The sequence below is a fragment of the Salvelinus alpinus genome, chromosome 33 (assembly GCF_045679555.1).
Source record: "Salvelinus alpinus chromosome 33, SLU_Salpinus.1, whole genome shotgun sequence".
In the NCBI taxonomy this organism is placed as follows: domain Eukaryota; kingdom Metazoa; phylum Chordata; class Actinopteri; order Salmoniformes; family Salmonidae; genus Salvelinus; species Salvelinus alpinus.
Window position 1 is genome coordinate 22,169,778 of NC_092118.1, and position 15,691 is coordinate 22,185,468.

The 15,691-nt window shown below is 47.6% G+C and overlaps 1 protein-coding gene across 3 annotated transcripts in view; it reads right to left on the reverse strand.

The window, feature by feature from the left end:
- LOC139562976 (voltage-gated potassium channel KCNC1-like) overlaps positions 1-15,691 on the reverse strand; it is a 45,772-nt gene that overhangs the window by 8,045 nt on the left and 22,036 nt on the right. For all 3 annotated transcript variants that reach the window (XM_071381195.1, XM_071381196.1, XM_071381194.1), the window contains exon 3: positions 161-475. In XM_071381195.1, coding sequence (XP_071237296.1) covers positions 161-475 — 315 coding nt within the window. The remainder of the gene's footprint in view (positions 1-160; positions 476-15,691) is intronic.

The window sequence follows — 15,691 nt, forward strand, 5'->3', positions numbered from 1 at the left end:
CTTGACTCTAAGTGTGTTCCCTGAGGTGTGTTCCCTGAGGTGTGTTCCCTGAAATGTGTTCCCTGAAATTTGTGCACTGAGGAAGGTGTGCCCTGAGATTTAAGCCCTAGGATGTGTGCCCAGATGTAGGGCCTGTGTCAAGGTGTGTCATATTACGTACCCTTCCTGACTCTGGCCACCGTGTGGCCTGGCCGCCCGCCCATGGCCAGCAGGAAGCAGGGCTGCTGCTCGGACTGGTCAATAGGGCTTAAGATCTGTCCGTCGTCAGGTGACATGATCTGGTCTATGTGGGGACAGTCTTCATTGGCCAGTGCTGCTTTTTCTGCCTCCTTGGCTGACTCCTTGGCTGACTCCTTAGCTGACTCCTTGGCTGACTCCTCGGCTGACTCCTTGGCTAACTCCTTGGCTGCTCTCTTGGCTGACTCCTTGGACGTTTCCCCGTTCACTTTGGGATCTTGAAAAACAGCTTGTGGAGCTGAAACAGAGGGAGAAGAACTTAGTGGTGATTCCTCAATGGTGTGGAAGAGGTTGTGTTAGCACCGGCATTTATGTGCAAGCTTGGCTGTTTTTTTAATCAACCAGGTAACACAGTTTTGAAGCACAATCATCAAACATTTTAAAATGTCAAATAAACATTGACCTTTCCCAACTGCCACAAATCCCATCCACTGGAGCTTCAACAAACAAAAACTCTTCAGACTTGCTGCTCAATTTGGCACAGAATATCTGCTTTCTTTGGTTTCCCAAATCCCTCACTCTCAAAACTAACAAGCTCCTGTCCTGGAAATGTACCACCTGCCTTTACAGACATAGCAGTGACTATGTACAGGTCAATAAAATAACCATAGTGCCACACGATTCTTCATCTTCAGCATGGTAAGTAAAGGTAGTGGAGTTCTAAGCCATTACCTTCTGTACATGACCAACTCAAAACAATGGAACAGGAAACACTAACATTTGATCATCTAGGCCTCACATGTCATGCCTCGTGGGCCTTATAATCATTACATCTCCAGACTGAACCACACAGCCCAGACCACCACTGTCACCGCTGTAGTAAAACATTATTTGTGGGTAACACTTGCAGATATTAGCAATGGTGTCTCTGCTGCATTGACGCTCCACCCCATTACACATTACAGTAATCCATCTGCTCTTGTCAGCGCAGCAGGCAGCACAAAGACCCTAGCCAGCCACACACAGCCATTGTACGTGTGATGCAGACCCTCTGGGATAGAGGGAGAGGAAGAAGGGGAGAGGGAGTGAGAGATGAGTCACTTTCTTCAGAATAGTTCAATGAATAGACACCATTCTCTAACTCCCTCACCTTTTCCCTCTCTGTTCCTCCCCTTCTCCCTATCCCTGTTGACTTTTGTCTTTTTTTCATCCCCCTCTTATTTCCCCCCATCCCCTCATTCATCTTTTGGATATCTGTATCCAATTCATGGGCTCTATTGATTGGCTGTTGGCCTCGTAATCGTGCATGTCTAATGTGATGAAGTGGCAGAGGATTTGTCCAGATGGTACCTCTTTACGGGAAAGAGAGGGAGAGTAAAGATGACACAGCAGTAATGAACATATCACTGAGATCTGTCCATCACTGGCATCGTGGAGGACAACACTTCCAAAAGAAGCATGATGCATTCTGGTCATCTTGGTCAGTCATCACTACAGCCTGAAGCCATCTTACTCTCTACTTTCTACTGCACTAACAACATTTATCACAGAACCATACTCATCACTTCTCATTCAAATGTGTTGCCACACTGCACAACTACAGAGGAGATATACAGCGAGATACTGTATGTAAGTTAGCGGACCTGGTCCAGAAGTGTCTGTGTTGCACGTGTGGTTAAAAACAGCTCACTAAATAAAAGATGACAGAGGGTGGTTTTTTTTACTGCACTGGCTTGCTGACTGGAACTGCACTCTCATAGTCATCCCAATGGCATTTCACCGGGTCCTCACTGGTCCCTTACTGTGTGTCTGTGTGTTTTGACATTGATTAGTAAAAATAGATGTGTTCATTTGTTTAAACTTCAAAACAATAAGCACACACCATATTCAAGTATGCAACAAAGTAGTGGATGTCATAAATAAGCAAGTAGCTACGTTGTCTGTGTGTGTGTGTGTGTGTGTGTGTGTGTGTGTGTGTGTGTGTGTGTGTGTGTGTGTGTGTGTGTGTGTGTGTGTGTGTGCGTGTGCGTGTGCGTGTGTGCGTGTGAGTGCGTGCGTGCGTGCGTGTGTGTGTGCGTGTGCGTGTGAGTGCGTGCGTGTGTGTGTGTGTCGAGCTAGAATGCTCGATCACATCAGCTGCTCAAGGGACCAGCTTTATGAGGAGTACAGTACAGCACTTAAAAAGTTATGTAACCTTTCCCAGCTCTCTTATTCAGAGGAATTGAGCTCTATAGATAGTGTAGACTGCTGTAAAAAGTAAATTGATGCATTGCATATTTGGCAATCCTAGTCTATTCCTCATCCTAATCAAACAGCCCATGCCTCTTGTTCAAAGACTGGAGGACTCAGACAGAGTTCTCACTCCATGGGAGGCCATATATAGAAAATGCCAACTCATGTGCCAGAATCACAACATTCACATGCATTATTAATTTCCCCCTGAGCTGAACCCAACCCATCTTGAGGGCTCATGCTTAGCATGTTCCTGAATGTGTGTGTATTCATGTGTTATTACATACATGTATCCCTTATAGTAACTTTGGAATAATGTCCATGTAATGTAAAGTGTTGCTCTGTTAAATTACCATTCAGTGACATCATGTACAGTAGATGGATGAGCTGGTCAAACTGTTTTCTGATTGGGTGCTAAATGAGTTTCAGATTGTCTGCTTATTCCATCATTCTGCATTCAGCCCAGTGTGAATAATAGGAGAAGCAAGTGAATAGCTGCAGTTCGTGGCAGAACCTGAGTCTTATTGTGCAATGTGCGTTGCTTGGACACTGTTGTCATGGCAACATGCATTGGCACAGAAAAAAGATTGGGGGAAATTAAATAAATGAGACATTAAGTGTAACGATTGTTCTCCTCCTTGTCTGAGGAGGAGCAGGGATCGGACCAAAACGCAGCTTTTGTGGAATACATAATGATATTTTATTGAAACAAGACGAACACGAAACACACTTGATAAATTACAAAATAACAAACGACGTAAACCGACCTGAACATGAGAACTTACATATAACGAAGAACGCACGAACAGGAACAGACTAGACAAAACGAAACAGTCCCATGTGGTACAAACACTGACACGGAAGACAACCAGCCACAAATCCCAAACACAAAACAAGCCACCTATATATGATTCTCAATCAGGGACAACGATTGACAGCTGCCTCTGATTGAGAACCATATTAGGCTGAACACAGAAACAGACAAACTAGACACACAACATAGAATGCCCACCCAGCTCACATCCTGACCAACACTAAAACAAGCACAACACATAAGAACTCTGATCAGGACGTTACAGTACCCCCCTCCTGAGGTGCGGACTCCGAACGCACCCCTAAAACTCAAGAGGAGGGTCTGGGTGGGCATCTGTCCGCGGTGGCGGCTCGGGCGCAGGACGAGGACACCACTCCACCATTGTCTTTGTCCCCCTCCTTAGCGTCCTTTGAGTGGCGACCCTCGCCCCCGACCCTGGACTAGGAACCTTCACAAAGGTCCCCCCTAGATAGAGGACACAGCTCAGGACAGAGAGGTAGCTCAGGACAGACAGGTAGCTCAGGACAGAGAGGTAGCTCAGGACAGAGGGGCAACTCCGGACTGAAGGGCAGCTACGGACTAGTGGCAGCTCCGGACTGAGTGGCAGCTCCGGACTGAGTGGCAGCTCCGGACTGACCACTCAGGACTGAGTGGCAGCTCCGGACTGGGTGGCAGCTCATGACTGAAGGGCAGCTCATGACTGAAGGGCAGCTCATGACTGAAGGGCAGCTCATGACTGGACTGGAAGGCGGCTCTGGCAGCTCCTGACTGGCTGGCGGCTCTGGCAGCTCCTGACTGGCTGGCGGCTCTGGCAGCTCCTGACTGGCTGGCGGCTCTGGCAGCTCCTGACTGGCTGGCGGCTCTGGCAGCTCCTGACTGGCTGGCGGCTCTGGCAGCTCCTGACTGGCTGGCGGCTCTGGCAGCTCCTGACTGGCTGGCGGCTCTGGCAGCTCCTGACTGGCTGGCGGCTCTAATGGCTCGGGACAGACGGGCGGCTCTGACGGCTCGGTACAGACGGGCAGCTCTGACGGCTCTAATGGCTCGGGACAGACGGGCGGCTCTGACGGCTCGGGACAGACAGGCGGCTCTGACGGCTCGGGACAGACGGATGGCTCAGATGGCGCTGGGCAGGCAGGCAGTGCAGACGGCGCTGGGCAGGCAGGCAGTGCAGACGGCGCTGGGCAGACGAGCAGTGCAGGCGGCGTTGGGCAGACGGCCGACTCTGACCTGCTGAGGTGCACAGTAGGCCTGATGCGGGGTGCCGGAACTGGTGGTACCAGACTGGAGACACGCACCTCAAGGCTAGTGCGGGGAGCAGGAACAGGGCACACTGGACTCTCAAGGTGCACCGAGTTAGGTGGGTGGTTCTGTAACGGCAGTCTAGCTCTTCCTCCTCCTCAGACGAGGAGAGGCGAGAAGGATCGGAGGACCAATGTGCAGCGTGGTAAGTTTCCATGATTTAATAAGCACGAAAACTATACACAATACAAAATAACAAAAATAACTAACCGTAACAGTCCCGTGTGGCACAAACACTGACACGGAAGACAACCACCCACAAATCCCCAACACAAAACAAGCCACCTATATATGATTCTCAATCAGGGACAACGATTGACAGCTGCCTCTGATTGAGAACCATATTAGGCTGAACACAGAAACAGACAAACTAGACACACAACATAGAATGCCCACCCAGCTCACGTCCTGACCAACACTAAAACAAGCACAACACATAAGAACTCTGATCAGGACGTTACATTAAGAATGAGAGAGGATGTTGGGAAGGTGAAAACAATCATTGTTTTTACCACCTCCAGAGAACGTACATTATGGCAGTGCCTGGTGAAACTCTAACTCTCATTGGTCAAGATCATAGAAATAATGAGACTTATGCACATCCTGTATCATATGACTAGGCAAAGTCAGGAAGTCAGGAAGTGTTAATGTTTTTCCTCTCTCCTCCAGCAGACAAGTCATTATGTCACCTCTGGTTGTTCTCTCTGCAGGGAGTCAGGTCAGATGATAGGCCCTAATGGCTCAGTGTGTAGACGCCATCTGACAGGCTGCAAAGTAAAGGTGCAGATAGAGGTCAAGGTCATCTAAATGTGTTTGTTACAAACAAATAACTATCACTGAATAGTATTGTTGGAATCTAATCAGTAGAGACACCTTGTAAGTGGGACATCTTGGATACACAACTCTCCAGGGAAAACATTCATTATAAAGTTAAAGGATTCTATTATAAACAGTAGTACAGCCAGCGAGCGAGGGGTGCAGTGTTTTTTTTTGGTGTGTGTGAGAGTGCTCAGAGGGTTGTTAGTCATAGATGTAGCGTGGAATGATGCTTGGCCGTAACATGTGGCAGTAAATAAGGAGCCATCACCAGATGCACTCATGGCCACTTCAGGCCCTCGTGGCAGTGCATACATACACACCACTCACACTATTTCATAGAAGAGGGAACTTCATGGAATCTGTTGGGCCCTATCCCTATCATGAGTAGGCGATGTACAGTATATCAGCCTGTGAGTAACTGAGAATCCGCCAAAGCTGCTGGTGCTCACCACAGCTGGCCTGGTCATCCAAGCAGAAAAACATGAAACAGCAACACAGTCATCATCCATCCAAGGGACTTCCTGAAAATTGATAGGTTCTCTGAGGGAAACCCCCACTCTCTGCTGTCTTTGTCCAACTTCCCCTATGAGTCACACAGGTTAGACACACAGGTCTCCAGGCAACCAGGCTGTCTCTTTTGCAGTAATTTCTAGAGTGCGATATCACTGGTGCAATGTTAGTTAAACAAGTTAACTGTGAAATAATGGCATTCGCTGTTAAAAAATATATATACAGTGGGGAGAACAAGTATTTGATACACTGCCGATTTTGCAGGTTTTCCTACTTACAAAGCATGTAGAGGTCTGTCATTTTTATCATAGGTACACTTCAACTGTGAGAGACGGAATCTAAAACAAAAATCCAGAAAATCACATTGTATGATTTTTAAGTAATTAATTTGCATTTTATTGCATGACATAAGTATTTGATCACCTACCAACCAGTAAGAATTCCGGCTCTCACAGACCTGTTAGTTTTTCTTTAAGAAGCCCTCCTGTTCTCTACTCATTACCTGTATTAACTGCACCTGTTTGAACTCGTTACCTGTATAAAAGACACCTGTCCACACACTCAATCAAACAGACTCCAACCTCTCCACAATGGCCAAGACCAGAGAGCTGTGTAAGGACATCAGGGATAAATTGTAGACCTGTACAAGGCTGGGATGGGCTACAGGACAATAGCCAAGCAGCTTGGTGAGAAGGCAACAACTGTTGGCACAATTATTAGAAAATGGAAGAAGTTCAAGATGACGGTCAATCACCCTCGGTCTGGGGCTCCATGCAAGATCTCACCTCGTGGGGCATCAATGATCATGAGGAATGTGAGGGATCAGCCCAGAACTACACGGCAGGACCTGGTCAATGACCTGAAGAGAGCTGGGACCACAGTCTCAAAGAAAACCATTAGTAACACACTACGCCGTCATGGATTAAAATCCTGCAGCGCACGCAAGGTCCCCCTGCTCAAGCCAGCGCATGTCCAGGCCCGTCTGAAGTTTGCCAATGACCATCTGGATGATCCAGAGGAGGAATGGGAGAAGGTCATGTGGTCTGATGAGACAAAAATAGAGCTTTTTGCTCTAAACTCCACTCGCCGTGTTTGGAGGAATAGAAGGATGAGTACAACCCCAAGAACACCATCCCAACCGTGAAGCATGGAGGTGGAAACATCATTCTTTGGGGATGCTTTTCTGCAAAGGGGACAGGACGACTGCACCGTATTGAAGGGAGGATGGATGGGGCCATGTATCGCGAGATCTTGACCAACAACCTCCTTCCCTCAGTAAGAGCATTGAAGATGGGTCGTGGCTGGGTCTTCCAGCATGACAACGACCCGAAACACACAGCCAGGGCAACTAAGGAGTGGCTCCGTAAGAAGCATCTCAAGGTCCTGGAGTGGCCTAGCCAGTCTCCAGACCTGAACCCAATAGAAAATCTTTGGAGGGAGCCGAAAGTCCGTATTGCCCAGCGACAGCCCCGAAACCTGAAGGATCTGGAGAAGGTCTGTATGGAGGAGTGGGCCAAAATCCCTGCTGCAGTGTGTGCAAACCTGGTCAAGAACTACAGGAAACGTATGATCTCTGTAATTGCAAACTAAGGTTTCTGTACCAAATATTCAGTTCTGCTTTTCTGATGTATCAAATACTTATGTCATGCAATAAAATGCAAATTAATTACTTAAAAATCATACAATGTGATTTTCTGGATTTTTGTTTTAGATTCCTTCTCTCACAGTTGAAGTGTACCTATGATAAAAATTACAGACCTCTACATGCTTTGTAAGTAGGAAAACCTGCAAAATTGTCAGTGTATCAAATACTTGTTCTCCCCACTGTATATAAACACTACCGGTCAAAAGTTTTAGAACACCTACTCATTCATGGGTTTTTCATAATTTTTTACTATTTTCTACATTGTAGAATAATAGTGAAGACATCAAAACTATGAAATAACACATCATGGAATCATGTATAAACCAAAAAGGTGTTAAACAAATCTAAATATATTTTATACTTGAGATTCTTTAAATAGCCACTCTTTGCCATGATGACAGCTTTACACACTCTTGGCATTCTCTCAACCAGCTTCACCTGGAATGCTTTTCCAACAGTCTTGAAGGAGTTCCCACATATGCTGAGCACTTGTTGGCTGCTTTTCTTTCATTCTGCGGTCCAACTCATCCAAAAATTGTCAATTTGGTTGAGGTTGGGGGATTGTGGAGGCCAGGTCATCTGATGCAGCACTCCATCACTCTCCATCTTGGTAAAATAGCCCTTACACAGCCTGGAGGTGTGTTGGGTCATTCTCCTGTTGAAAAACAAATGACAGTCCCACTAAGCCCAAACGAGATGGGATGGCGTATCATTGCAGAATGCTGCGGTAGCCATGTTGGTTAAGTGTGCCTTGAATTCTAAATAATTCACAGACAGTGTAACCAGCAAAGCACCCCCACACCGTAACACCTCCTCCTCCGTGCTTTACAGTGGGAAATACACATGCGGAGATCATCCGTTCACCCACACCGCGTCTCACAAAGACGCGGCCCTTTGGTCTGGAGTCAAATTTGGACTCCAGACCAAAGGACAAATTTCCACCGGTCGAATGTCCATTGCTTGTGTTTCTTGGCCCATGCAAGTCTATTCTTCTTATTGGTGTCCTTTAGTAGTGGTTTCTTTGCAGCAATTCAACTATGAAGGCCTCATTCAAACAGACTCCTCTGAACCCTGAAATTTCCATCCGTAACTATAACATTTTCCGACAAGATAGAACTGTCAAAGGGGGCGGTGTTGCAATCTACTGCAGAGATAGCCTGCAGAGTTCTGTCATACTATCCAGGTCTGTACCCAAACAATTTGAGTTTCTACTTTTAAAAATCCACCTGTCCAGAAACAAGTCTCTCACCGTTGCCGCTTGCTATAGACCACCCTCTGCCCCCAGCTGTGCCCTGGACACCATATGTGAATTGATTGCTCCTCATCTATCTTCAGAGCTCGTGCTGCTAGGTGACCTAAACTGGGACATGCTTAACACCCCAGCCATCCTACAATCTAAGCTAGATGCCCTCAATCTCACACAAAATATCAATGAACCCACCAGGTACAACCCCAAATCCGTAAACACGGGCACCCTCATAGATATCATCCTAACCAACTTGCCCTCCAAATACACCTCTGCTGTTTTCAACCAAGATCTCAGTGATCACTGCCTCATTGCCTGCATCCGTAATGGGTTTGCGGTCAAACAACCACCCCTCATCACTGTCAAACGCTCCCTTAAACACTTCTGTGAGCAGGCCTTTCTAATCGACCTGGCCCGGGTATCCTGGAAGGATATTGACCTCATCCCGTCAGTTGAGGATGCCTGGTTGTTCTTTAAAAGTGCCTTCCTCACCATCTTAAATAAGCATGTGTCACGTTCTGACCTTAGTTCCTTTGTTATGTCTTTATTTTAGTTTGGTCAGGGAGTGAGTTGGGGTGGGCATTCTATGTTGTTTTTCTATGTTTTGTTCTATAGGTAATTTTCTGTGTGTTTGGCCTAGTATGGTTCTCAATTAAAGGCAGGTGTCAGTCGTTGTCTCTGACTGGGAGCCTTATTTAGGTAGCCTGTTTTCTATTGTGTTTTGTGGGTGATTATTTTCTGTTCTGTGTTTTTGTTTCACCGTACAGGAGTGTTCGTTTGTCGTTTTCTTGTTTTTGTTCAGTGTTCATTATTTTCGTATTAAAACAATATGGACACTTACCATGCTGCACATTGGTCCTCCTCTTCTTCCAACCACGACAAGCGCTACAGAATCACCCACCAACCAAGGACCAAGCAGCGTGGTATCGGGCAGCAGCGAGTTCTGGACTCCTGGACATGGGAGGAGATTTTGGACGGTAAAGGACCCTGGGCACAGGCTGGGGAATATCGCCGCCCCAAGGCAGAGCTGGAGGTAGCGAAAGCTGAGCGGCGGCGATATGAGGAGGCAGCACGGCTGCGCGACAGGTACGAGAGAAATTTGGGGGGCACACGGGGAGTGTGGCAGAGTCAGGTTGGAGACCTGAGCCCACTCCTCGTGCTTATTGTAAGCAGCGCGTTACTGGTCAGGCACCGTGTTATGCGGTTAAGCGCACGGTGTCGCCAGTACGTGCCCATAACCCGGTGCGCTATAGGACAGCCCCCCGAAAGTGTCATGCGAGTGTGGGCATCCAGCCAGGGCGTATTGTGCCTGCTCAGCGTGTCTGATCTCCGGTACGCCGTTTCAGTCCAGGGTATCCTGCGCTGGCTCTGCGTGCTGTGTCTCCGGGGCGCTGGAAGGGTGCAGTGCGTCCTATGCCTGCGCTCCGCTCATGCCGGGCGAATGTGGGAATTGAGCCTAAGGGGGAGGTGCGCTTAGTATGCACCAGATCTCCAGTGCTCACCCACAGCCTGGTTCAACCTGTGCCTGCACTCTGGAGGGTCCGGGCTAGAGTAGTCATCCAGCCTGGGGGAGTGGTGCCAAGGCTGCGCACCAGAGCTCCAGTGCTCCCCCACAGCCCGGTCCTTCCGGTGCCTCCTCCAAGCACCAGGCCTCCTGTAGGTCTCCCCAGCCTGGTGGGTCCTGTGGCAGCCCCACGCACCAGGCTGTCTCTCCGTCTCCTCCCTACAGGTGCTTCCGTCTGTCCTGAGCTGCCCGTCTGTCCTGAGCCGCCTTAGCTGCCTGTCTGTCCTGAGCCGCCTGAGCCGCCCGTTTGTCCTGAGCCGCCTCAGCTGCCCGTCTGTCCTGAGCCGCCTGAGCCGCCCTTCAGTCAGGAGCCGCCTGAGCCGCCCTTCAGTCAGGAGCCGCCTGAGCCGCCCTTCAGTCAGAAGCCGCCTGAGCCGCCATTCAGTAAGGAGCCGCCCTTCAGTCAGGAGCCACCCTTCAGTCAGGAGCCGCCCTTCAGTCAGGAGCCGCCCTTCAGTCAGGAGCCGCCCGTCAGTCCAGAGGCGCCCGTCAGTCCAGAGGCGCACGTCAGTCCAGAGGCGCCCGTCAGTCCAGAGGCGGCCCGTCAGTCCAGAGGCGCCCGTCAGTCCAGAGGCGCTCGTCAGTCCAGAGGCGCTCCTCAGTCCAGTGGTGCCCTTTACTAGGGTGTCCAATCCAGGGTCGGTGACGAGGGTCGCCGCTCCTAAGGTGTCACAGAAGTGGGCCGAGACTATGGTGGAGTGGGGTCCTCGTCCCGCTCCAGAGCCGCCACCGCGGTAAATGCCCACCCAGACCCTCCCCTATAGGTTCAGGTTTTGCGGCCGGAGTCCGCACTTTTTGGGGGGGAGGTAATGTCACGTTCTGACCTTAGTTCCTTTGTTATGTCTTTATTTTAGTTTGGTCAGGGCGTGAGTTGGGGTGGGCATTCTATGTTGTTTTTCTATGTTTTGTTCCGTAGGTAATTTTCTATGTGTTTGGCCTAGTATGGTTCTCAATCAGAGGCAGGTGTCAGTCGTTGTCTCTGATTGGGAGCCTTATTTAGGTAGCCTGTTTTTCATTGTGTTTTGTGGGTGATTATTTTCTGTTCTGTGTTTTTGTTTCACCGTATAGGAGTGTTCGTTTGTCGTTTTCTTGTTTTTGTTCAGTGTTCATTATTTTCGTATTAAAACAATATGGACACTTACCACGCTGCGCATTGGTCCTCCTCTTCTTCCAACCACGACAAGCGTTACAGCATGCCCCATTCAAAAAAAATTGAACCAGGAAAAGATATAGCGCTTGGTTCACTCCAGACCTGACTGCCCTTGACCAGCACAAAAACATTGTGTGGCGTACTGCATTAGCATCGAATAGCCCCCGCGATATGAAACTTTTTAAGGAAGTTAGGAACCAATATACAGTGGGGCAAAAAAGTATTTAGTCAGCCACCAATTGTGCAAGTTCTCCCACTTAAAAAGATTAGAGAGGCCTGTAATTTTCATCATAGGTACACTTCAACTATGACAGACAAAATCAGGAAAAAAAATCCAGAAAATCACATTGTAGGATTTTTAATGAATTTATTTGCAAATTATGGTGGGAAATAAGTATTTGGTCACCTACAAACAAGCAAGATTTCTGGCTCTCACAGACCTGTAACTTCTTCTTTAAGAGGCTCCTCTGTCCTCCACTCGTTACCTGTATTAATGGCACCTGTTTGAACTTGTTATCAGTATAAAAGACACCTGTCCACAACCTCAAACAGTCACACTCCAAACTCCACTATGGCCAACACCAAAGAGCTGTCAAAGGACACCAGAAACAAAATTGTAGACCTGCACCAGGCTGGGAAGACTGAATCTGCAATAGGTAAGCAGCTTGGTTTGAAGAAATCAACTGTGGGAGAAATGATTAGGAAATGGAAGACATACAAGACCACTGATAATCTCCCTCGATCTGGGGCTCCACGCAAGATCTCACCCCGTGGGGTCAAAATGATCACAAGAACGGTGAGCAAAAATCCCAGAACCACACGGGGGGACCTAGTGAATGACCTGCAGAGAGCTGGGACCAAAGTAACAAAGCCTACCATCAGTAACACACTACGCCGCCAGAGACTCAAATCCTGCAGTGCCAGACGTGTCCCCCTGCTTAAGCCAGTACATGTCCAGGCCCGTCTGAAGTTTGCTAGAGAGCATTTGGATGATCCAGAAGAAGATTGGGAGAATGTCATATGGTCAGATGAAACCAAAATATAACTTTTTGGTAAAAACTCAACTCGTCGTGTTTGGAGGACAAAGAATGCTGAGTTGCATCCAAAGAACACCATACCTACTGTGAAGCATGGGGGTGGAAACTTCATGCTTTGGGGCTGTTTTTCTGCAAAGGGACCAGGACGACTGATCAGTGTAAAGGACAGAATGAATGGGGCCATGTATCGTGAGATTTTGAGTGAAAACCTCCTTCCATCAGCAAGGGCATTGAAGATGAAACGTGGCTGGGTCTTTCAGCATGACAATGATCCCAAACACACCGCCCGGGCAACGAAGGAGTGGCTTCGTAAAAAGCATTTCAAGGTCCTGGAGTGGCCTAGCCAGTCTCCAGATCTCAACCCCATAGAAAATCTTTGGAGGGAGTTGAAAGTCCGTGTTGCCCAGCAACAGCCCCAAAACATCACTGCTCCAGAGGAGATCTGCATGGAGGAATGGGCCAAAATACCAGCAACAGTGTGTGAAAACCTTGTGAAGACTTACAGAAAACGTTTGACCTCTGTCATTGCCAACAAAGGGTATATAACAAAGTATTGAGATAAACTTTTGTTATTGACCAAATACTTATTTTCCACCATAATTTGCAAATAAATTCATTAAAAATCCTACAATGTGATTTTCTGGATTTTATTTCCTCATTTTGTCTGTCATAGTTGAAGTGTACCTATGATGAAAATTACAGGCCTCTCTAATCTTTTTAAGTGGGAGAATTTGCACAATTGGTGGCTGACTAAATACTTTTTTGCCCCACTGTATACAGGCAGCTAGGAAAGCTAAGGCTAGCTTTTTCACGCAGAAATTTGCATCCTGTAGCACAAACTCAAAAAAGTTCTGGGACACTGTAAAGTCCATGGAGAATAAGAGCACCTCCTCCCAGCTGCCCACTGCACTGAGGCTAGGAAACACTGTCACCACCGATAAATCCACTATAATCGAGAATTTCAATAAGCATTTTTCTACGGCTGGCCATGCTTTCCACCTGGCTACCCCTACCCCGATCAACAGCCCTCCACCTCCCACAGCAACTCGCCCAAGCCTTCCCATTTCTCCTTCACCCAAATCCAGATAGCTGATGTTCTGAAAGAGCTGCAAAATCTGGACCCCTACAAATCAGCCAGGCTAGACAATCAAGCTAGACCCTCTCTTTCTAAAACTCTCTGCCGAAATTGTTGCAACCCATATTACTAGCCTGTTCAACCTCTTTTTGTATAGTCTGAGATTCCCAAAGATTGGAAAGCTGCCGCGGTCATCCCCCTCTTCAAAGGGGGAGACAATCTAGGCCCAAACTGCTACAGACCTATATCTATACTACCCTGCCTTTCTAAGGTCTTTGAAAGCCAAGTTAACAAACAGATTACTGACCATTTCGAATCCCACCATACCTTCTCCGCTATGCAATCTGGTTTCAGAGCTGGTCATGGGTGCACCTCAGCCACGCTCAAGGTCCTAAATGATATCATAACCGCCATCGATAAGAGACATTACTGTGCAGCCGTATTCATCGACCTGGCCAAGACTTTCGACTCTGTCAATCACCACATTCTTATCGGCAGACTCAACAGCCTTGGTTTCTCAAATGATTGCCTCGCCTGGTTCACCAACTACTTCTCTGATAGAGTTCAGTGTGTCAAATCGGAGGGCCTGTTGTTCGGACCTCTGGCAGTCTCCATGGGGGTACCACAGGGTTCAAATCTCGGGCCGACTCTTTTCTCTGTATATATTAATGATGTTGCTCTTACTGCTGGTGATTCTCTGATCCACCTCTATGCAGACGACACCATTCTGTATCCCCCTCTTCAAAGGGGCCCTCTGGCCCTTCTTTGGACACTGTGTTAACTAACCTCCAGACGAGCTTTAATGCCATACAACTCTCCTTCTGTGGCCTCCAACTGCTCTTAAATGCAAGTAAAACTAAATGCATGCTCTTCAACCGATTGCTGCCTGCACCTGCCCGCCCGTCCAGCATCACTACTCTGGACGGTTCTGACTTAGAATATGTGAACAACTACAAATACCTAGGTGTCTGGTTAGACTGTAAACTCTCCTTCCAGACTCACATTAAGCATCTCCAATCCAAAATTAAATCTAGAATCGGCTTCCTATTTCGCAACAAAGCATCCTTCACTCATGCTGCCAAACATAACCTCGTAAAACTGACCATCCTACCGATCCTCGACTTCGGCGATGTCATTTACAAAATAGCCTCCAACACTCTACTCAACAAATTGGATGCAGTCTATCACAGTGCCATCAATTTTGTCACCAAAGCCCCATATACTACCCACCACTGCGACCTGTACCCTCTCGTTGGCTGGCCCTCGCTTCATACTCGTCACCAAACCCACTGGCTCAAGGTCATCTACAAGTCTCTGCTAGGTAAAGCCCCGCCTTATCTCAGCTCACTGGTCACCATAGCAGCACCCACCCATAGCACGCACTCCAGCAGGTATATCTCACTGTTCACCCCCAAAGCCAATTCTTCCTTTGGCCGCCTTTCCTTCCAGTTCTCTGCTGCCAATGACTGGAACGAACTTCAAAAATCACTGAAGCTGGAGACTCATATCTCCCTCACTAGCTTTAAGCACCAGCTATCAGAGCACCTCACAGATCACTGCACCTGTACATAGCTCATCTGTAAATAGCCCATCCAACTACCTCATCCCCATACTGTATTTATGTATTAATCTTTCTCCTTTGCACCCCAGTATCTCTACTTACACATTCACCTGCTGCACATCTACCATTCCAGTGTTTAATTGCTATATTGTAATTACTTTGCCACCATGGCCTATTTATTGCCTTACCTCCCATATCCTACCTCATTTGCACATACCGTATATATACCTTTTCTACTGTATTATTGACTGTTTGTTTGTTTATTCCATGTGTAACTCTGTGTTGTTGTATGTGTCGAACTGCTTTGCTTTATCTTGGCCAGGTCGCAGTTGCAAATGAGAACTTGTTCTCAACTAGCCTACCTGGTTAAATAAAGGTGAAATAAAAATTTATAAAATAAAAAAACAGCTGATGTTGAGATGTGTCTGTTACTTGAACTCTGTGAAGCATTTATTTGGGCTGGTAACTCTAATGAACTTATCCTCTGCAGCAGAGGTAACTCTGGGTCTTCCATTCCGGTGGCAGTCCTCATGAGAACCAGTTTCATCGTAGAGCTTGATGT